This window comes from Eschrichtius robustus, chromosome 21 (assembly GCF_028021215.1).
Source record: "Eschrichtius robustus isolate mEscRob2 chromosome 21, mEscRob2.pri, whole genome shotgun sequence".
In the NCBI taxonomy this organism is placed as follows: Eukaryota; Metazoa; Chordata; class Mammalia; order Artiodactyla; family Eschrichtiidae; genus Eschrichtius; species Eschrichtius robustus.
Genome location: NC_090844.1, coordinates 9,912,169 through 9,936,045, shown reverse-complemented (window position 1 = coordinate 9,936,045; position 23,877 = coordinate 9,912,169). Strand labels below are relative to the sequence as shown.

The following is a 23,877-nucleotide window of genomic DNA, read 5'->3' as shown; positions in this document are numbered from 1 at the left end:
TGAGATTTCAGATGAAGAAATAGGCTCAAGAATATTATAATTCATCCTGGATTACAAAACTAGCACATAGATGAGGTAAGCTTCACATCTAGTGATTGTTCTTCATACACTTTTCTTGTCTGATTACTGAGACGTAATCAAGTATTTGAGAAAGAGATAAAGAAGGAAAACAGGCATAGCTGCCCCGTCTGTCTGTCTAGAGCAAACTTTTTTCTCATAACTAAGTCGTGAACACCTTTCTACGTCATATGTTATCATTGTTTCTTTAATGAAATATACTGAATTAAATTGTTTTCTCTTTAATGTAACACATTGTATAAAATTATTGATGTAAGCAATTTATTTATGATAGATGTGTGAGATACACAGATTATTTCTAATTTCAACTATTTAAAGTAGTCCTGCTGTAGACATACCTGAATATGCAAAAAATAATGGTCACCCTTGTCTGATTTAAAATTTTAGGGATCGACCTGTCGATGAAAGAATACCGTCAAACTGTACACGTCTACTCATACACCCACCAAAATGAACACCCAGGTGCCTGTTTCTACTGCCCACCCCAAATCACTTTTAAGAAACGCTGGCATTCTCATAGCTGAAAATGATCTTTGTTGTCATAATACATATTTTTGAAGTTAAAGATCTTTTCATAGTTTGTTGGACATTTTAGTTAGTCTTATAATTTTCTTAAGGTAATGTAGTTTATTCTTTAATTGTGTTTCATCTTTGCTTTTTTCCCTTATTTCAAAATATCTCTTTGTATATTAATTCCATGTCTGGCATATTTATTGCAGCTGATATTGTCTATTTTGCTATTCAAAAGAAGGGTTTTTTTTTCATCCAGCTGTAAAATATGTGAGTCTCTTCCATTATTTTTGTTTCTGTTTCTTTCAGAGTCATGCCCTTTCCACCACACTCAGCTTAATCAGCTGAAAGCCAACCTGATATTTGCTTTGAAAAACAACGTAAGTGCAGTGTACCTTGCCTTTCCAGCTTGAACTTCCCAAAATCTTTTCCATGTATGTCACCTTGGAAAGTAAATCCTCCTCTTTCAAGTCCAGATGATACCTGATAACGCATGAAAAGGAAAAAACAATGCATAACAAGGATTAATGATAATCTCTTCTTTTATCATAATATAAATATTATTTCTATTTAGAAAGTAAAGGTTAACTATTTAAAAATATTTGTCATTTCTTCAAGTGACCCACTTATAGTTAGAAATTGAAAAATACAGACATGAACTTCAACTAACAAATAAATTCTCTCTCTTGTTTTGATCTCAAAAACAGTAGTTTTTTACAACATATATATAGGTTAAGTACCCTTGGTAAACGGGGAGACACGCATATGAATTACGTCAGAACCTACATTATGTAAAACTCGCTGTGTCACAACTACTGCCTCGTGTACCTCACGTGAGGCCGTTTACCCTCGAGTTAGATGATGAATTAAAGCAGAAGCAAAGGGTTAACTTGCAAGGAAGAAAGTGAAGGGGGTGTCTTAAATCTCTGTTTATCTGGGGATGCTACCTTTTAGAACTTTCGGGGTGGTTACCAGTGGCCTTGGAAGGAGTTTGGTCCCCACCCTTACGGTGGGATGTGGTCTGGATCTAAGCTCTCTGGCAGGAACAGCCCATTTGCTCCTGGCCAGTTTGTTTCTCATTTCAGAGACAGGTTTCTTCCATCATACAGTGAAGGGGTGAAGTGGCCACGCAGCTGGGATGAGGGCCGGCTGAGTTTTCACGGGGCAGACAGGACCTGACCAGGTGCTCTCGGAAAGGAATCACCCCAGGCGCCCCCAGCGCTGCGCAGACGAGGTGATTAGAAACCCCCGCCCAGGGAGTACTCACGTAGCCATCCAGCCCCCAGGGGTCGTTTTCAAAGTTGCTGACAAAAATGTCCACTGGGCCTTTAATCTGAAAAGCTTTCAGAAGTAAGTGGGCCTCTTCCTTCTTGTAAACGCCTAGGAAACGATCAGGGGGTTATTCTTACAACGTGGGAATGCTTATGAGTCAGTAATGCAGGCATTCGATCCATTTGATTTGGAATATGGTACAGAGACGATAATGTTTTAAATCACAGAGATTTAATATTTTTATTTTTAAATTTTAGCTTCAGTACTTTTTTCCTAAAAATCACTTCTTATGAAAGTCCTTGTCTTATCTTTATCATCTATTTCACTCAATTCAACATCTTTACCCCACAGAAAGAACAAAAGTAATATGCATTCAGTTAATTAATTTTTTAAACCCAGCATTTTATTCATATTTTACTCACTTCTGAGGACAGGAGTATGTAGGAAAAAAGAGACCATAACCTAGGGGATTAAACTACTGTGTATGAACTAAACAAGCTACAAGAATACATTGCACAGCACAGGGAATATAGCCAATATTTTATAATAACTTTAAATGGAAATTCATCTATAAAAATCTTGAATCATGGGCTTCACGGTGGCGCAGTGGTTAAGAATCCTCCTGCCAATGCAGGGGACACAGGTTTGAGCCCTGGTCCGGGAAGATCCCACATGCCGCGGAGCAACTAAGCCCGTGCGCCACAACTACTGAGTCTGCGCTCTAGAGCCCGCGAGCCACAACTACTGAGCCCGCGTGCCACTACTACTGAAGCCCGCGCGCCTAGAGCCCGTGCTCTGCAACAAGAGAAGCTGCCGCAATGAGAAACCCACGCACCACAACGAAGAGTAGCCCCCACTCGCTGCAACTAGAGAAAGCCCGCGCGCAGCTACAAAGACCCAATGCAGCCAAAAGTAAATAAATTTATTAAAAAAAATATTGAATCACTAAAAAATGACAATTGTGATAAAGACAACTATGTTGAAAAGACACATGGGGAGTTAGTACAAAATTATCATAAAATTTCAACATGGGAAAAAAATAAATATTTCTAAATCAATATAAAAAAAGAGAGACCATAACAGTAACCCCAAATATAGCTACTTATGCAGATGAATTGCACTTACTAAAATGAAATGAGCAGCAGGGTGGCCAAAGTGTGACGGACATACTTGTGAAGCCCGCGAGACCCTGGGCGTGAAGTGACTGACAGTCACACCTCTTAGCTACTCATAAGCTCCTCGGAATGACTGCTGAGTGGCATTGCCCCGAGGTGTCACGGTGTGGCAAGGGGGAGAATGTGTTTGCAGCTACGGCTAGTTCCCTACTCAGAGGAGGAACTAAATAAATAAGTAAAGAAACAAAGAAACAAACAGATATTAAATAACAATAATGAACCCAAGTGTCTTCTGTGTAGAGAGGCAGGTTCAAGGGAAAATCACGCTGTTCGCTTCAGGGACTCCAGCAGTTCATTCCCAGCAACTCCCATTAGAGAAGTGAAACTCTAACATCGCAGAAAGAGTCTCCACTGGCCCATCACACAGGATGGAAGGGGACCCACGGACAAGAACGACCACCTAAGGACTTGACTTTGGGCTCCATCATGCCCACCATCAGCAGCTCTGTGTTTCTGGCATCCAGTTTAACCTCTAAAACTCTGAACCCCACTTCTATATACTATCAGCAGAAATAAACTATGTATTAGGCAACTTTTACGGTGATTAAATGAGAGCACTAAGCAGACCACCAGGGCCCCAGCTGGCCCTCCGTGGATGTTAGTTTCCCTTCCTCTTCCACACCCCCTCCTCATCAGAACGCACATGGCAGGTGGACTTGTATCCACTTGGGACTCAGCCAGAACAACCCTTGATCCACCCGCTTTCCCAAATCCAAACGAGAGATTTTCCAACACTTATCCACAGACATCAGTTGCATCAAAATCACACTAGAGCATTTTCTTTGGGAAAAAAAAAATCCAAACTCCACGAAGAGAAATAATATCTAAAGGAGATGGGTGAGCCTAAGAAATCTGAATGTTTTACAAAGTCTCAGTTTATTCTGACACAGGACCAGATTTGAGCACCTGGTCTAAATCATTTACACATTCACAGGGTCAAGATGCAAAGCAATTTTGGGGCCCCTGGACTACGAATTCATAAATATGTACCTGTTTAAAAATCTTTGCGTATGAATTATTTTTCTTTTCCTAAATCCAGAGTATGTGTACCATTTTTAGATGTTTTCCCATCCAAGGAAGCAGGAAAGTGAGACGTGAGGGATGGGGAGGAGTCCTGACCTGCTCTCATACTTTCTAGAGATGAATCTGTGTCTGTCTAGTAACTAGTGAGTGTGTGCGTGCCATTGGGGGCCCCTTGGTGTTCAGAACCAGTGCTGGGGCTTGTGGACAACTCAGAGTCTGATCCCTTCAGAAGTCAGTCTATAGAAAAAGGCACATGGTTGTCAGAAGTGAGATAACTGAAAAAACAAAACGCACTAGATTCAGGCATGAAGGTAATTCTGTGTCTTACTGGTTGAGAGCCTGAGCTCGAGATTCTAATCGCTGAGATTCTGATGGCAGAGCTCAAATCCTACTTCTGTCGTATCCACTTAGCAAGGCCACTGAATTTCCCTGAGTGTCTCTCTTTTTTAATCAGTAAAAAAAAAAAAAAAAAAAAGGTGTTTAATAAGAATATACCACAAGATGGATGTAAGAACGAAAAGGACAATATGTATATAAAGCACTTAAAATCGTGTCTGGCATATAAATCAGCGCTATTGCTTTATTAACTGAGATACATCAATAAAAACTCACCAGGAGCAAGTGAGTTAAAAGAGAGAGAGAGAGAGAGAGAGAGAGAGAGAGAGAGAACAGCAAAAGAATGAATTCTGGAGACATGAATATCTGGACATAAATCTTACATCTTTGACTTAAGACGATCTGTGTGTCACCTTGAGCTCAGTAATTCACTTTTCTGTACTGGTTTTGTAATCTTTAAAATGAGACAGTAGTACCACCCTGTCGTGGTTACTGAGATGATCCAGTGCGACGCAGCAGATGCAAAGCCAAGGTAACGTTAACCAGCACTTAACACGCGTTGGTGCCCTCTCTGCGAGAAGCCGGAGGGTCTGCCCCTGCTCACGTCGGGGTTAATGAAACCCCTCGGCACCTACCTGCCAACTTCAGCTCCCCCTGGGCGGCTTCAACGAAGGTCGCGTTCACCTTGCTGCTTGTTGCGTTGAACCAGTCAACGGTTAGGGTTGCAGGCTGTCTTTTCCCTAAATATTCATAATATCCCTTCCACACTGAATGGATGAAAAATACATCTGAAGGAACTGTGGGGGAGAAAAGATGACTGTTAGCACCCACAGAAAAATTCCATTTAGATATCCTAATACACAGAAGGTATAACGTTGTTCAGTAAGACAGCACAGCAGTGACAGTGAGGAAGACAAAGATGGTCTACCTGCGTGTCCCTGCACAGCAGGGGTAAAAATCAGATGACCCGAGGAGGGAGCAGGGACCAGGGACAGTACTGTGAGATGCAAATACACATCTGTCACCTGGTCGGAAAAATCTTGTAGATGCCAGCACACACCTATTTTACCAGGTCTGGCAAGGCCAGAGTGTAGGGTGAAGTGGGACTCCCAGTATTAGGTTAGATTGTATCAGGCTTAATAAATACATTAAACTGACCTGGAAGATCACTACTGATACTCCATTTAATATCTAAGTGTACTTACTTTGGAAAGACTTAGGAGGCTCAGAAAACTGACAGCATCTGTCAGGAGCCTTCTGCCCTCAGAAAGCCTGCGTTTCAAAGCACCACCATGACTGCACAGACCAGCATATGAAGACAAAGATATTTTATTTCTTGAGGTCTTTATTTTGTAAGTAGAGCCAGTCTCTCATCTCTCTCTTCTACTCTTTAATCTCCTTATAAAAAATAGTCCAGTGTTGGTAAGAAAGCTAGATTAAATGATGTCAGATGGCATCTTTTAAGTTCAGAAACAAAAGGCAGAAAGTCTTCTTAAAACATTACAAGTCATCTGGGACAGGAATTCTTGCAAAGATTATTGAGCTATTCTCTCTTTTCACTGGTTAGAAACAAAATGATTTTTCACATTTCTGCTAATAAATATGTATAAAATCCTGATACTTTTACAATATTGATATAAAATTTTACAGGGTAATTGAGATAAATCTACATCAATGATGCCACTACATTTCTATTTGCTTTTTGTCTCATGACGTGTGTAAATTGTTTAACTGGACAAGATCCACCGTGAGTGGAACTGGTCAGAACGTACTGTTGGACTTCCTAGGTGGAAAGAAAGATTTGTGTCTCCCTAAACATATTTTTTAGCAAATGCACTTATGGCAACAGGTGAGGAGGACAAAGCATAGCGTCCCTTTTCTTTCCAGTCCCATTGCCCGTCTTCCCAGACAGGCTGATCCTACAAGACATCACCTAGTGACAGAAGAGTTGAAGAACAGATGTCATCACTTCCTATGGCTTTGATGGACCCAACTTCCTAATAAAAATAATTTTAAAAATTGAGTAAGTTTGAAGCGGAGCTATGACACAGGCATCTGACACAGTTGCTGATTGACCAGTGACACTGAACAGGTCTGCCCGTCATCAGCAGCATCACTGAGCCACACTCTTAATCAGCGAGCCCCGAATGCCTTGTCAGCCTTTTCTAAAATAAACAGCCTTTAAAACAACGTCAAGATTGCTTTCCCTAATCAGAACGCATACACTCAACTGGAGCTGTGAACGCACTTGTTTGGGCCTCGCACTTAGGTCCCTCTCGTTGGTGGATCCGAGTGGGTCGGCCTGGCTGGTCTGCCCAGTGGCTGGTCTGTGTCCCGCTGTGACCATCGGGGACGTGGAAGATGATCTTTTCGGGTCTCTGTCCTCTGACCTGTTGCTGGTGGTTTGCAGTGTACTGTAACCACCGACGGGGAGGTGCTAGATTGTGCCTCCTACACAAAGACCCCTGTTGAATCAGCACTTCCCTTCAGAGAGGGTAAGGCACGCTGACGGGGTGTCTGCAGCTTCAGAAAGAGCCTGCAGACTTTTCACGACCACCGCAGCAAACAGAACAGGACAAACACACCACCAGCACCAGCACCACCACCAGTACCACCAGCACCACCACCAGTACCACCAGTACCACCAGCACCAGCACCAGCACCACCAGCAGCACCAACGACTGTGTCGTTTTATTGAAGAATATGTTGCCTGTATAGAGCGTTGATTTCTGTATTTGATATGTATAAATAACATTTACATAGAATACTCCAGAAGGTTTTTTTTAAGGTAGATTTTATACTTCACGGTGTACACTGGATGGATTCCTTTAACTATGTTGGAACTTTTTGCCTCATCTAAGAATTAAATGCAAAACCCAGCACTGTTACTTAACCATAGCATTCCACATACTCTTTCCACCTTTGATCCTCGAACGGAGCTTTATGTCTGAGAAACAAGTGCGAAAACCTGAGTAAGGAAAACCCCAGAAAAGGGACCTTATATATTTATAAATGTTTTCTGTTTCTGTTAAACTTTTTTTTAAAGTTTGACTTATATTATAATTTGGGGACACATTGTATTGTTTAAATATTCTCTAAATTTATAACATAGATACAATAGGCCAGGTGATTTGTAGTAATGAACATCTTCGTTAGGAAATAAAACTGCATCTTTCCCATCTGCTATGGCATGCATTAAGCAAGGTACCACACACAACAAAAAGCGATAATTAACATATTCGGAGGCAGAGGATGTCTGAATTACAGAGATACTTGGGGAAAAAAATGGAGCCCCGCATTTGAACTGCTCGAATTCACAGCTGATGCTGTCATAAAGCGTCCTTTACTGTAACTTCCTCATTTGGAGGAAAGAATCACAACCCTCTTTATAAGGCTCTCCATTATACCACATTCTGGGTCAATATTTGATGTCCATTTCTGCCTATAAAATGCCTAAGGCACCTTTTAATAAAACAGCATGTGACAAGGACAAAGGTTTTCCTTTTAAGTATTGTTCCATTAACAAACCACAGTTATGAGAGAAAGAGGAATCTGTGTAGGCTTGGTGTTTTAAATAACTGAAGCATTAACTTGTTCATCAACTAACGGAATCAGAAATTTGCATGTTAAAATTTGTTTCACTGCACAGAGTATAGGAGAGAACAAATCACTTTATTTGATTTAAATCTATAACTGTTCTGGTATACAAACCTGGAGTTTTAGTAACTGTTTCATTAACTTCTCTCACTCCTTTACCTACAAGTAAAAAGACAAATTATCACTTTCAAAAAACATTTATTTTCGAATAAGTTTGAAAAAATGTCAAATTGAAGCAATGTTCCTTTCTCCAGATTTCTTGAATGCACAAAATAGGAATATCTTACACATATCCATTTTAAACCCTTATATTCACAGCAGAATAGCCTTTGCTTTTGTGGGAAAACTGAGTTTCGTAGTGGAAATCAATCTGGATCTGACATGCGCATTTGCATTTAGTGTGTTACAACAGAGAGCCTTGTAAATGAGGGTGTTTATACCCCTTTGTCACTCCTGTTTGGGATCTACTGCCCCCAACTGAAAGGTAATATACAAAAAATCACTATGACTTCATAACCCTTCTCAGGTTTCCAGGTCCCCAACCCAATCAGTGAACTCACAAGTTAACAGTCAATAACATCAAAGTATTTCCCTGCAGAATGTTTAACTTGGTCTATCAACTTAGATTTAACTCATAATCTCTTTGCTTTTATAGTTTTGCATCAAACCACAAATTATCACTTTTTTAAAGTGTGTATTTTGCTATTTCTGAGAGAGAGGGGCAAAGGAAACATAAGTGTCTTAATTCCTAACGTGAGAGCTACAGACAGGCTCCAGGAAACTAAAGCTGAAGGCAGGGGCTTTATCACACTCCGTAATTCTGTCTGTGCTGCTTAGTCCTCGCTGCATGACTAAGCAGGGTTTGGTGGAGAACCGGAACGGTTAGCTGCCATCAAATCTGACTCAGTTATTACTCTTATTTGCAAATACACAAGTTTGTGAGTTCATTAATGCATCATTTCCGTGTTATTGCTTTTGTAATTTTAAAAAGCAGAACCAATGTCAAGAACACATAAACTTATATTTCACCGCCAGATAGCTTGCAGTCTCAAAAATAGCAGACTTAATTTTATACATTCACCAATATTTGGTGATATTTGCCCATTTTCATTAAAAAATACATTTTCCAAAAATATACTGTATATTATTTTCCTTTTAACTCAAAATGTGTTTCTCTTTGCCTTAAAATGTGATTTGCAAATAATGAAATCTGCACATCTCCTTAGTCTGTGCCACTACTGTAGCCAACACTGACTACACACATGTTCGCATACACACAGCTCACACACATTAAGCACGGATTTGGTTGGGGTGACGGACATTGCTTCCAAGACGCTACTTCTTGTGGCTCTTAAACCTGGACACTAGCCTGATGGGCAACTGACACTCATCCTTGCTCTGCAGGGACCCACTTTCACTTCTCACCAGTGACTTACTTTTACAGACAGGTGACTTCCCTGTCCATTTCATGTCCGCTTTACACGTCCTGTGCTCAGATCCACCCGCGAGGAAGAATCCCGGATGGCAGGTGTACACTAAGGTGTAACCAAAAGTGGGGAGGTCGATGGCCCTCACGTCCGCGTGGGCTGGCGTTTCAGGCTGGCGGCAGGCGTGAGCTGAAATGGGATTTAATCCATTAGTAGTCCACTGTAGCCTTAGCATATGTGTCTAAGGAAATACAGCAAAAAAATTGGAAATGGCTATGAAATCAGTTTACCATTTAAAACTGAGAATACAGGAGCTGTACATATCACCAACATTCTGGTCGCTGCAGCTTTCAGCACAACAAAGCCTCCGTGTTTGCCAGCTCTCTCTCTCTCTCTCTCTCTTCCCCTCCCCTCCCTCCCTCTGCTTGTCCTCCTCCTTCTCTCTCACTCCCTCTATCTATCCACCTATCTATCTATTGATATCTATCATCTAACTTTCTTTCTATCTATCTATCTATCTATCATCTATCTCCTTCTCTACATATATGTGTGTAATTATGTGTAGAAATTTAGAATAGAAATCATAGCTTTAAAATAAACACTTCTGAAAAAAATAAACACTTCTGACATACTATTAATATAAATAATATGTTAAATTTTATTAAAAGAGCAGTACTTTAAACTAAACACATACACATTAAAGTGTATTTTTAAATATGCTTTGATTTTTGTCCAACGGCAACTAGAAAATTTAATGCTCAGTTAAATGAATAATTAATTTTGGTCATAATTCGATGTGTGTTTAGAAAATTAATTGAAATATAGATTCTTATTACCTTTAAAAATATCATTTAGGAGTAAATAAGGTTGTAATGTTTAGATCTCAATTTATTCTTTATAAAGTGTGCAGTTATGTGTCAAAGTACTTGGTCGATTATTATTATTATTTTTTTTAAAGGAATTCATTCATTCATTCATTCATTCATTCATTTATTTATGTATTTATGTATTTATTTATTTTGGCTGTGTTAGGTCTTCGTTTCTGTGCGAGGGCTTTCTCCAGTTGCGGCAAGCGGGGGCCACTCTTCATCGCGGTGCGCGGGCCTCTCACTGTCATGGCCTCTCCCGTTGCGGAGCACAGGCTCCAGACGCGCAGGCTCAGTAGTTGTGGCTCACGGGCCCAGTTGCTCCGCGGCCTGTGGGATCTTCCCAGATCAGGGCTCGAACCCGTGTCCCCTGCACTGGCAGGCGGATTCTCAACCACTGCGCCACCAGGGAAGCCCTTGGTCGATTATTATAAGTTTACATTATTAAAATCATGAATGCAATCATTTTAAGTATCCTAATATTTTGCACTTCAGCAAAGTTTCAAGGTAATGAAGACCTGTTAGTTCCACACACAAACACAGACACATATGTGTGTATACATACATAGATGTACACGTGTGTATCAATATAATCTCTCTCTATAGAATATCCACATATATAATTTGAGTAGAGATTCAGAATAGAGATGATACCTCTGAAATAAATATACATCTTATAATACTGATACATAGATACACAAAAATCACACCTTATATACTATTAGAAGATTTTTGTGTAACATTGTACTTGTCTTTATGTCTAACCTAGTAAGAGATACTACGTCGCACTAAATTGGTAAAGGATGAAAAGTTAATTGCTAATCATTCATACAACATTTCGCCTGATTCTCATGATTAAGTCACAGAATAAAATTTGGTCCTAAGTAACTATTTGAATGATCGATTCATATACAGACCCCGAAAAGAACGCTTCAAACGTTTCTATTAATATGCTGACGTATCACATGATCTTTAATAACCTGAGATGGACATACTAGGAGAATAATAGCACAAGGAGGTTTTCTCTCCGTGAATGTTAGCTATGTTATCCACACTGATCTCTGGTTTGGGGCAGTTTCTCAGACTTAAGTGCCTCGGTATCACCTGGAGGGCCTGGGAGCTACGGACTGGACCCCTCCCTCTTCTGCACTCCACCCTCCCCCGGCCCCCAGAGCCTCAGGTCCTGTGGGTCTGGATGGGATCCGGCTCAAGATCTGCGTTTCAGCCGAACCCCAGGTGATGCTGCTGCTGGTTCCAGGGAATCAAACTTTGAGAAACAGGAGTTTAGGGAACTGAAAACAATCAAACAAACAAAAATAAGTTCCTCATTATTTCCCGGGAAGGCAAAACACTCCCCAGCCGCTGGAGAGTAGGCAGGTTCCTGCCGACCTCCAGCAGGGGTCGCACTTACGGATGCACTCTGTCTGGATGCCGCTCCACGTCCGGTTCGCCAGGCAGGTTCGCGTTGTAGAACCTTGAACGTGGTAACCTTTTCTGCACCGGAAAAACACCATGCTTCCAACCTGGAGGGGAAACCCAGTGAGGAACTGCTGAAACCAGGGGTGACCAAAACTTGGGTTTCTGATGGTAAGCCAGTGAGAACGACAGACACATGTAGTATTTTCCAGTGTTCCGATATATTTGCACTACGTGTCTGTATGCCAGAAGATGTTACCTGAGCCTTCAAGGCCACGTGTGAGCCCCAGTATAAAACGTGCTGGCTTTACCCTACGTCCTCGGCAGGGTGTACGAAGGCCGTCAGGAAGGGGCCAATCAAACGAGAACATTTTAAGTTTCAGGAAGAACAGGGAGAAGTGGCTGAAGAAAAAGGACGTTTATTCTAAATTAACAGGATCCCCAGCTTGAACAGAGTGTGCACATTTAGCTCTGGCTTTCAAAGCCATCTGATCAGAGACCCCTGAAGTCACTCGATAACTCAAGATGGCTGAAACATTGTATTTCAAGCTTCATTACTTTCCATCTTTAGGTATTTCTCCAATATTCATGCTAATGTACTTTTTATTTAAAAAGTCAAATGAACATTCAAAATATTCAATATTGAGCATGTTAACCACTCTTAAGAGTTATGAGCGATCACCCAGAGAAGAGATACCATACAGGAACCCTAGACTATGGGGCCTGAATCCATTTTCTTCTCCTGTTTTTGTCTCTAGAATTTAATACTATTCACCTATTCTATCAGGTCACCAAATGGGGTCTTTTTATTTGTAGCTCTTCAGTGGCAAGTCACCCTGCTTTGAGATTTGCTGTGTCAGTTCAGCAGACAAAAAAATACAAAAATATGCATGCTTTCAAATAGAAATTAATATAGCAGTTAATACTGTGTGAATAAGATACATACAGTTATCTCAGTGTTGACAGTTAAAATAACAAGCAGAAATCCTCTCTGAATGGATTTTGTTTGGGCAAATATAACTTGAATCAAACACGGTACATAAAAACACACATATGTTTAAGTATCAGTTTCATTTCAACGTAGAGAAAAACATGGTGAAATAAAAATGGAGAACCTCATATCCTCTTGAGCTATTCTGTATTCCAAACTGTGGGGTACCGGGGTCTGGGCAGCTGTTGTGAGCAGGGTCTGAAATTCACAATTAAAACAAAAATTAGAGAACCAGATATGGTTATTACAGGGATTCTAACATTTTTACTAAGAGGTCTTATGAAATTCAGAAAATTGTGTTTTGTCAAATGTGCAAGATGTTTTGCACAAAAGTTTAAAATTAAATTGCTATTTTTGCCTTTTTTTCAGATATTTTCTTTAGATATTAATTTTTAGTGCTTTACCAGACTCTGAATTGCTCTGTGTATAATTTTCTATATCAGAATAAGCACATTCTTTTCCATTCTCTGGTTTAATTTTTCTCTACTGATGTATTGGTAGGTTAATAGTATATTATCTTCAATAATTATCTATTATGATCATTTTTTAAGGATTTAATTAATTACCATCTCCCTTGGCCATATATTACATTACTCCAAATGTCCTGAACTAATTTTCTTCAAGATTCCAAAATGAGTAATATACTTAATGCTTAGAAACAGAAGCATATAGTAGACCAACAGTGATAATTTTCCAAAAAATGTAGTATTTCAGCCATCAGCGAGCACTTCAGCTTTACTATGGCTGCTCTCCACTGCTAGTGGGAAAACAAAATAGATAACTTTTTTTAAAAAGTATGTTTTCAAGAGAAACTAATCTATCAGGGGAAGAAAAACCTTTTTTTTTAAGTTTTTCAGAAATAGCTACAGTAAAGCAATAGTCTAAACCAAATGGCAGTAAACATTAACTAGAAAAGGCAGTGCTTCAATGAAATTATTTCTAACACTGTATTTTTTTTTGGTTCTTGAATATGTATTTTTTACTGAAAAAATCATTCATAAATTAACATACAAAAATGTACATACACATGAGTAAATAATGTAATGACAAAGGACAAAGTGTTTTTTAAAACATCTTCAGATTTCAGTGCAAAAATGTACCCCTGGCACCTCTTAAGTGCCACAAGAGCGAGCTCAAACAACCGTATTAAGTAGATATCACTTAATTTCTTAGAAAACAACCGAGGATATAAATCATTAATTGCTTGCTACGTGTCTTGTGCTCAGGAGAGCCGGGCAAGCAGAATGACCCCAGCCGTCGCCTGGAGTCTGCAGGGGGAGCTAGAAAAGAGGGCTCTGAGGGGAGAATGGAGGTCTCCACTGAGACCTGAGTGGAGAATGGAGGTCTCTGCACCGCTGACGGAGTGACTTTCGACCACTGTAATTTCTACCTGAACCCTTTCTATGAGACAGAGATTAGGTCTAAAAACGAGGGATTAGGCCACATACAGAGTGTCTTCTGACTTGAAGTTTCATTTTCATGTTGGAAAGTCAACAGAGCACGAGTGTCCCTGCAGCCCTCTCTACCGTGGCCAGCAGTGCAGACAGTTTAGTGCGGGGCAGGGGGACAGGAAAGCAGGCGTCCCTCTGGTGCCACAGCAATAGCGGCAGCTTCTGCAAAGCGCTCTTTCCCCTAAAGAACGCAGCTGTCGGTTGAGATGGGCAGGAGACAGAGGGACTGGGGTAAGAGAATAGACTCTGGGAGCGATTTTTAGGCGACTTGTAACATGAACTGCCAACTCAGCTGGCATGATTTAAGAGAGGCTGCCCATCAGTGTAGCTGATTAGTGCCTATGCGGAGCATTACCTACAAGAACGTTATCTATGTGCCCACAGATGGTCCAGTTTTAGAATGAAATGTCCTCATCCCCAAGCCCCTCAGGGCTGTCATGTCATCAGTACCGATGCAGGTGGGCTGTGTGCCACTCCACGTGCCGTCCGCCTGGCAGACTCTCCGTGACGACCCCACCAGGATGAAGGGAGATCTGCACTGGAAGAAGACTTCAGATCTATAGGTGAAGCTTTTCCCGCTGAGTCGTCCCTCAGCGGGGGTGCCCGGGTCTCCACAGAACACAGCTGTAGAAAACAACCAAGACGTCGGTTCGCATTCTGTGTCCCTGGATTAGCTTAACCTATTAAACGTGTTTAACTAGTTTCCGTTAAATCTCTAGGTATCACTATTAAACCAACAAATGATGAAAAGGACAGAATCTGCCCTTGGGCAGTGTAGTCTCAAATTGGAATTTTTACCTATTGTAACGTGGCTATAAATCACACAGGCTCTTTTCCTCAGACTGTAACCGAGGGTGTGCATGTTGGTGATTTGCAAACGTGACCGGGAGCCGGATCTCCCAGAGGACTTACGCAGGCATTGGGGGACCTCTCCTTTCCACACGCCACGGCCTTCGCAGGAGAGGATGGCGGGGTGAGAGAGCTGGAAGCCCTGGGCGCAGCTGTAGCTCACACTGGCGCCCCAGCGTAAATCTGATCCTTCCACTTTCCCATCCTGAACTGGAGGAGGTTGACCACACGTGACAGCTGTTTCCAGAGAACACATGGGATTCAACATTCTAGAGTTTCCACCACAACCATAATACACCAATGACTCACATTTTAATTTTGCCTGCGTTGCAAATGACATCTACAAAGGGCTGAATTTTTTAATAGAAGATTATTGAGAAAGACAGTAAATCAAAATAATAAAACTTTTCTCCAATATTTCTTCATTAATTTAGATCAAGTCCATAAAAGCCAAGCAAAGTCAAAAGATATCACACTGTAAAAGAAAGTGTGGGATTAAACACAACAGTCTCAATATGTATAAGACCAAGAAAGAAAGAAAGACTGCTGTTCGATTTATGTCTTTTTATGTTATTTACCAGAGACAAATCCAGTCAGAACGTGGTCCCATGACATGAGTACAGACTTTTGAATTTATATATACAGATGGTAAGAATTTCTCCCTCTATCTGTATTTTTTTCTTTATATAAAGATAGCATATAATTTCCAAAAGACATAGTCTGTTGATCCATCTGCTGAAGAATTAAAAACCAGTGATTGCACGGTTGAAGAAGATTCTGTAAGAAACCACTGGCCAGTGTTCTATCACAGTCTAGGAGCTTCGGGCCAGAACACGCTCTCACGAGTGACTCCCCAGCTGGTGCTGGCGTCCACCTTTCCCACTCTAGCCATTATTCTAAGACGCCTTGTCTAAAAGCTTCCCTGAAGATCCAAGAGCTTCCAGACTTTTCACACTGGAGGAGGTTTGCCAATGACAGTCCAGGCAGTAGAAGGCAGCAGGAGGGAAGACTCACCTATATTTTCTCACCTGCAGTTTCTCATGGGCATTCGCACGCGAGAAAGACACACAGACCCAGAACCACTCACGCACAGCCGGAAGCTGGAAATGGGCCCTTCTCTTGCCATTCAACCTTCTCTCTGTCTATTCAGCAAATATTTCTGGAGAATCCCTATGTGAAGATTGGGGGAACGTGGCTCTAGACAGACGATGTCAAGTGGCAAGGCCCCCGGGTGGGAACGGTGACGAGTGACATGGTTCCACGGAGGGGAGGACAAGGGCGGCCGGCGGGAGAAAAGTTCAGGAAGAGAGAGAGGTCTCTTCCGCAAGGGCCTGGTTGGCCATGGAAGTATTATTAATGCAACAGATTCTAAACAGAGGGACAGAGACCCACACAAACATATGAAGTCCCAGGGACCTGACATCTATGGACAAGTGCCATCAACAAGCTCATGTGGCTGCAATAGTCCCAGCACAACTGTGTGAGCTTCATTAAACATCCATTTGATACCTGCTCCACAGCAGGATCGTATTAATAACTGCAGATGGACAGAAGGATGGAAGACAGGGGTCCTCACCCTCTAGTGGGAGGAAACCAGGGCGCGCTCAGAACCGCCCAGGCCAGCAGGGTTGGAAACACTGCCGTCGGGCGCGGAGGTCTCACCTGAGCCTCACAACAAGCTCACAACACACAAACGACGTGTCCTTCAGAGCCCTCGGAACATGGCGCCTTCCTCACTAAGGCTTCCTGCTGCTCCAGCTCTCAACTCGCGGTTTTTATCTGTCCGTCGTCTAATAAAGAGTAGGGCACCCCTTTTTGATGTCTGATCACTGCCGGCTTCCACACCCTCCCCTCTCGCTTCCCCTCTGGCCCGGCTGACAAGAGCCTGCGGGCTCCCTCGGGTGCTGGTGCAGAGCCCTAACCGTGCACATCCAGCCCCGGTACAGCTGTCACCGCCCTGGCTCCCCTGCTTCCCTCAGGCCACGCAGACACCTTCTGCCCGCTCTGCTCTCCCCGGAAAGCCTGCTGTCCAAGTCGTAAATCTTTCCATACCATCTCCACACCATGTGGCGCCGTTAGTCTCCGCATCCAAAGCCCACAGAACGTCTCGCGCTGACAATCGCTGCCCCTACCCTGCCTTGTTTGATGATTGGCTTCTCTCTCTGACCTGACTCTACATCCCCGTGGTAACGGTCCCCATCGTATCTGCCACAGACTTAACACGGCCACGTTCACCAAGAGAGAGCAAAGCTGGGGTTCACAGCACAGACTCCAGAGGGAGTGTGACTGCCAATGAACCCTGATGTCTCCAAGCCCTGATCTGTGACCCTGAGCATTTACTAAAACTCTCTGTGAGTCAGTCTCCCGTCTGTAAAGCGGAGATTAAAGTATTAAGAAAATGAAGTGATTTAATATTTGCGAATGAGTTTACAAGAATGCCTGGCGCATACAAGGTCTACGGAGATGCTTGCAAAATGAAATAAAACATAACTCAATAAAGACTTCTATATGCGTGAGTAAAACACACAAACCTTTGCAGGTAGGTTTGCTGTGATTCCACGCACTGTCTTTGGTGCAGCGGATAGTCGAGGACGTGGCAGGTTCCATGGTGTAGCCGGGGTTACACTGGTAGCTGACCGTACTGTTGAAGGTGAAATCTGTCCCAAACTGGATGCCATTTGCCAGTGTACCTGGATCTCCACAGCTTATAACTAGTAAGTGAAGAACAAAAAAGAGTCGGAAAAACACATTATCATGAAATGACTTATTCCCGGTTTCTATTTAAGTGACTCTCCTTAAGCTGCTATTCAGAGTGGTTAAGGCGTGTTATTATTACAGCAACACCCCCCTCTCTCTGTTTGACGGTTTTACTGGCCGGCGGTCAGGAGGCTGCATGTTTGGAACCGCTTGTTTCTATCCCACTGGTGGTTGGCTGTGCGGGTGACAGCTGGCACCCATGTCCAGTCCTGGGTTAGGCGTGATGAGGGGTCACACCATAAAGTCAAGCACAGAGGCACAGGCTGAGATCAGAGAACCAAGCACCTGCCCCATTTCCCTCAGACTAACTGGTCTACAGAGAGAACAAACCTTGACTTTCTTGGACCTCAGTTTTACAATATCCAACCCAACCAGCCATGCAAAGCATTTTCAACCATATAAATAAGAAAGTGAAGAAAAATCTAAAAGTGCTTAATAAATGGCCATAATATCAAACATATGTATGATATGATATAATCCCATTTTCTCTATGGATTAAAAAAATCAGTACAACGCTATAAAATCAATTTATTTTCTCTGTCAGGTAGACGTCAGTGGGATGCCCTGGACCCACCAGGACAGCAGGCCACTCACGTGTGCAGTCGGGGGCTGTACCCGTCCAGGTCCCGTTGGCAGTGCAGTGCCGCGTGGTCAGCCCCGAGGTCCTGTAGCCGTCCCAGCAGGCGTAGACCACAGAGCTGGAGAACAGGACGCCGTCGCTGCTGACGATCATGCCGTGGGTGGGCGTCCCCGGGTTCCCACAGGACACGGCTGTGAGGGAACAAAACCGGGCCGTACAGAGAGACCCGTCACCACGTGAGGAACCTGAGAGGCCAAAGGCCGTCGAGGTAACAGACTGCGCATTTATTCCAAAAATCACAGGACACGTAACCATGGGAAACTTTTCACACATATTTTACTTTAAGACTCATGCCATTCTCTTATGGATGAGTTACAAATGTGCAAGCTACATGTTTGTATTATCTCTTCTAAAACGCATTACTTCCAAACAGATTAAAAGATGAGTTAAAGCACTGACAATTCAAAACCATGGCAGTCTGAGATTTAACATGTTTATAACAAACAGTAAAATTACCATGATCTTTTAAAGGGTCTGTATGACATTAGTGACTCAGAATTGTCTCCCTCTTGCAATAGCTGAGTTAAAAAAAACCTGGGCAAATCAGGTCATATTTTACATCTCCAGGACAATTCATTTTTAAAAATAAGGGATACCTGAGGAATATGAATGACTACACTTAAGCTGTTCTGTGAAAAGGTCTCCTCAATGTTCCCCAATCTACGGGCAGCTGTGTTAACTGGCTTTGGAATGGCTGCACCTTAAATCTCTCTCCAGACGACTGCAATGCCATGTACAGGCATGAAGACTTCAGCTAATGCTGGGCAGTGTAACAGATCTACACTCTGAGTATCTATCATGTGTATTCCTTCGTCAGTGAACAAGGAAACTCAGCAGCTGCTGGCTGTGTATCAAGGTGAAGATTTTAATCCATAACAGGTTTTTTGCCTTTTTCAGTTAAACCCATTTACCATAAAGATGGTTATTTTTCCTCCTTAGCCTCCCACAATAATGCACAACAGGCAGACATACAAAGAATGTGAATTTTAATAACAAGAATGTATCATGAGTTCTTTTTCTGAGAATGACCAAAGTATTTGCAAATACTCTTGCCTGTTTAACTGCTCCACTTTCAAATCTAGCCTTGAGAATAAAGACACACTCTTCTTAAAAATGTGAAAGAAAACAGACTGCAAAGTAAAAGCCACTATAATGGAAGTTCAGGGAATTCCCTATCATATTATGTTAAAAAATGCACATACTCTCAGGTTGGACTGGATCTTGTTTGACAAATAAAAAGCACACGTGCTGGTGCTTCTACACCTGTGCCCACGTCGGACATAACTAATCAATTATAACCCTCTTCCCTGATGAGTCTGGGTTTGGACTTACAATCCCTTCTAACACAAGATTGTTCAGTAGTTTCTCGGTTGGCATTTGAGATGAGATATATTTACCAATCCTGAAGCAGACGATACCTAACATTCTCTAAAGCTCAAAAGTTCTTTGATGGCTGTGACATAAATAAAAATTTCACATTGCAAAAATCCAAGCTGTTGGCCTATTCAAGACAATTCCTCATCCATTCAACAAATACTGATTCATCATTTCCTGTGCACAGTTACCGTGCACACGTATGAGTGCGAGTCTGACAAAGCAAAGAATTATATTGATCCAATTCATAACAAAAGACACCTGGGTATATCATTACATTTTATTCTAATCATATCTGCTATTAAAATCTATGTAGCAATTTTCAAAAGTGATCTGTGAAGGACTAATGCTAAACTAAAGCAGGTCACTGTTGAAAACATATTCAACTTAATATACTGTCAGTAAAAGAATGTCCATCATAATAATGACATCCTAATGTTTATAAAGTTCCCTCAAATATTGTATCCTATACAATCAAATTCATGGTTAACTTTTTTTTTCCTGACAGGGACACTTTCACTGATGGCTTTGCCTATGAAAATGAGGGTTAGAAAAGAGAGTCAACATAGCTGTTTTTACGTCAAGGTCTTAATATTGTTAAGACATACGGGGACTATCACTAAGGCAAAACAAGAGATTAAATGTAGGGTCACTAGAAGGAAAACAAGATTTTTTAAAAAATTACAAGTTAAAATTTCTTTTAAAATACATCCTTTTCAAAGTACATTTGGTTAATGTGACTCCTTTTGGTAAAAGATTATTTTCTTTTACTCAATTTATAATAAAATAGCATTATACTTATTCCAAATGCACTTTATTGTTCACAGATATCAATACCATTCACTTAGCATGCTGTATTAGGAAGAATACTGTTAAATTGAGTCAAATAGTTACAGGTTTGACTCTCTGATCATACAAGTTAAATAAATGTTAGTGATCAATTCAAGTTCTCAACATGTAGTGTCTTCACTGTAAAATGGGTATAAGAAAGATAATTGCTCCCTGTTGTAAGATTACACATACCAAGTGCAAAATGCCTAGTAAACAATCTGGTAGATTAGTAGTAGTACTAGTATTGTTATTTTCATGATCATCATTTCAATCCCATTTTAGTCCATTACCTGAATAAAAGGTCAACTTTATCATAATCTCATGGGAAAGAGGATTAAGAGTTGCCTAATGCAACTAACCCCAAAGATGTAATTATATTTAAGCAACTTGGTAAGATATATCCATTTGAAAAGTAAGTCAATGAGCCTGTGATTAAAAGACGAGATTGCTAACAAAAGAAAACATGGCTTAAAGTGATGAAAATATATTATAAATTTAAGTTCTTTGATGTTGAAGAATTTTTAAAATATTTTTCTTTTATGATGCATGACTCCTCCTCTTTATAATTTATTGAAATATCCATCAGGAGCTAACGTTTTTAACAGATTCAGAGAAGGTAAATTATCAGGAGGGAGGTGACCTCCGTTAGGGGATTGAATATATAGGTCATGGCTAACCATTGTGGCAATGAAAAAGTCACTGATAACCCCATTTTCTACAAAAAAGAATATGTGCCCCAAAGATACGGACCTACGATAACAAGTGAGGAAAAAATATAAAGCAATAGATTCTCCAAAAAAGTTTTAAGACTTCTACATGTGGAGGGGGGGGAGTGGGAAGGGGAGTTAGTCATATATCCTACTCATCATTTGTTGTTTTAGCGAGTGTAACACATACTATTAATTATGCAGCTTCCCATGTTTTCTGTACAATGCAATTTGGAAGTAGCCAGTTTTGTGGGGCATATTTGAGAAATATTTTTAGTATTGAAACATTTTAGTAACTCAACTTCTTTCTGTATACAGATTTTAAGGTCCAAGTTTATAAGGATTTTATAGGAACCCTTTGAATTTCTGACTTTTGATAAACTAAATGCTATTTAAAGAGTACTTTGTATAGTCTGAGTTAAGTATATCATGAAATGAAGTCCAATTAAAGCTCTCCTAATCAAATAAATGAATTCCTTTATGTTTTGCTGGAATAAAGCTCATAGTGCCATATCCCAGCAACAAAGTGAGATTTGTATGGAAAACATTACTCACTCTCAACCGCTTTAATTTTTTCACTTTTTAAATTTGCAAGAAACTAAAGTGCTTGAGATAAACCCAATATAGAATGTACAGTCTCAAGTAAATGACCATCCTTAATAGCACAGAATGTATTCTAAGGGAGGTTTGTTGAGCCTTGGAAGCTATATTTCCCCACCAAATTTGGTTAACTTTTAACCAGTATTTTTTCAAATAATTTTCTGCACCATTCTCTCCTCTTCTAGAACCCCAATTACAAGTACATTAAACTGCTTGATATTATCCAATAGGAAATTATTGTGCTGGGATTTTTTTTCTCCATCTTCTTTCCCTCTGTTTTTCAGACTGGATAATTTTCGCTGACCTGTATCCAAGTTAACTGAGCCTTCTGACATTTTTCATCTGCTAAGTTGATCCAGAAAACTTTTTATCAGATAATGTACTTTTCATTTCCAGAGTTTCCATTTGATTCTTTCATTATTTTCACTTCTCTGTTGAGAGTCCCTGTTTCGATTCCATTTACTGTAAAGTCTTGAACATGTTTTTAATAGCTTATTTAGATCCTTATGTGCGTTTTTCAACATTCGGGTCATCTCAGGATCAGATTCTATCTCTATTGTTTGTTTAGTTTGTTGGTTGGTTGGTTGGACCATGGGTCATATTGCTCTGGGTTGTGCCGATGCAGTAACTGTTTATTGTATGCTGGACACAGTGAATGAACTACTGCATGCAGCATGTCATTCCTTTAAAAGATGTTGGGCTTTGCTCTGGTGGGCTTTGAAAGTAGTTATAGATCTTTTGGGTCTTGTCATCAGTTTTATTCTGTTAGCGGAGAGCTAGTTAGTCTGGGTCCTAACATGATGTGCTCTTAGTTCTAGCCTGTCCCCCTGATTTTAGGGAGTGGTACCTATTCACAATGTATGGGCTCTCTAGGCCTCCAAGAAGTGTCCTGAGTGTACAGTGTCTCTCAGTACGGTGTGACTTCTACTATCACAGGTCTGCTCTCCGCTAAGAAGGTCTGTGAGTCACTGAGTCTCACGTGTGCTTGTCGGCCCAGCCCTCAGCTGAGTCGCCTGTGAACACGCCTACAGAATTCTGGGGCCCTCCCATCGTCAGTTCCCTCTTCCTGGATTCCCGTTTCTGCAAATTTCATTTCAGTAACCTACAACAATTTCTACCTCATCACCTCACCAAGCCACTGTACCACCTGGGTTCTGCTTCCCAGCTTCCCAGCAAGAAAAATGCACAGAGTGACAGAGGGGTTATGGAGCTCACCTTATTTATTTTCTCCTAAGGAACAGAGTCACGCCCTGTCTGTTGTTTAATAACTCACATAATTGTCTCATGTATTTTGTTGTTTTATAGTTGTTCTCAATAAGAAGGTGGGCCTACTATCGTTTAATATGTCATGGATTGACGTGGAAATCTTATTTAATTTTCATAATGTTCAAATACTTCTGGACCACAAATTCACAGGTGTGGTATAAAGAAAAGGTTAGATGGGGTGTAATTGTAGATTACGGAGGTCATGTGTAACTTTGAGGTACTATATCATAGAACAGAAAATGTCCTGGTTTTGGTGAGAAAGACATGCTCTCATGCAAATTTTAATATTCAAGTTTCTACAAGAGGGGAGGGAACTGAGAGTGAGAAAAGTTCTACTAACTTATAGTCGCATACTTCAGTCAATAGAAATGGCATCATCCTGCAAATCACAGCTGCAGATGACATTTCCCCACAACTATTTAGGCATATTTGATTTAACTTCTTTAGGGCCTAATCTTAAGATTTACATTAACTTGATTGTCAAGAGGCAATTTGGAGTCAAACATTATCTTGGATTATCACGTATACTTATCTCTATATAGAGAGATAGACAGGTCTTTGACTATAATAACCAGGATAATCTTTGACTCTAAATGAGAGTATACACGCACACGCATACATAGGATTGGCTTATTCATACATATCATTTTATATTATGTAGACTACATATGATACAGTTAACTATGTAAAATACAGTCAGATTAGATACAT

The 23,877-nt window shown here is 40.9% G+C and overlaps 1 protein-coding gene across 1 annotated transcript in view; it reads right to left on the bottom strand.

Annotated features, from left to right (window-relative positions):
- The window catches only part of CSMD1 (CUB and Sushi multiple domains 1), a 1,889,718-nt gene that overhangs the window by 5,602 nt on the left and 1,860,239 nt on the right, over nt 1-23,877 (bottom strand). The window contains exons 59-69 of the mRNA XM_068531988.1: nt 18,343-18,519; nt 17,523-17,702; nt 15,055-15,228; nt 14,593-14,766; nt 12,816-12,889; nt 11,696-11,807; nt 9,428-9,607; nt 8,106-8,150; nt 5,030-5,191; nt 1,856-1,968; nt 984-1,071 (exon numbers count right to left, since the gene is read on the bottom strand). Of these exons, the coding sequence (XP_068388089.1) occupies nt 984-1,071; nt 1,856-1,968; nt 5,030-5,191; nt 8,106-8,150; nt 9,428-9,607; nt 11,696-11,807; nt 12,816-12,889; nt 14,593-14,766; nt 15,055-15,228; nt 17,523-17,702; nt 18,343-18,519 (1,479 nt within the window). The remainder of the gene's footprint in view (nt 1-983; nt 1,072-1,855; nt 1,969-5,029; nt 5,192-8,105; nt 8,151-9,427; nt 9,608-11,695; nt 11,808-12,815; nt 12,890-14,592; nt 14,767-15,054; nt 15,229-17,522; nt 17,703-18,342; nt 18,520-23,877) is intronic.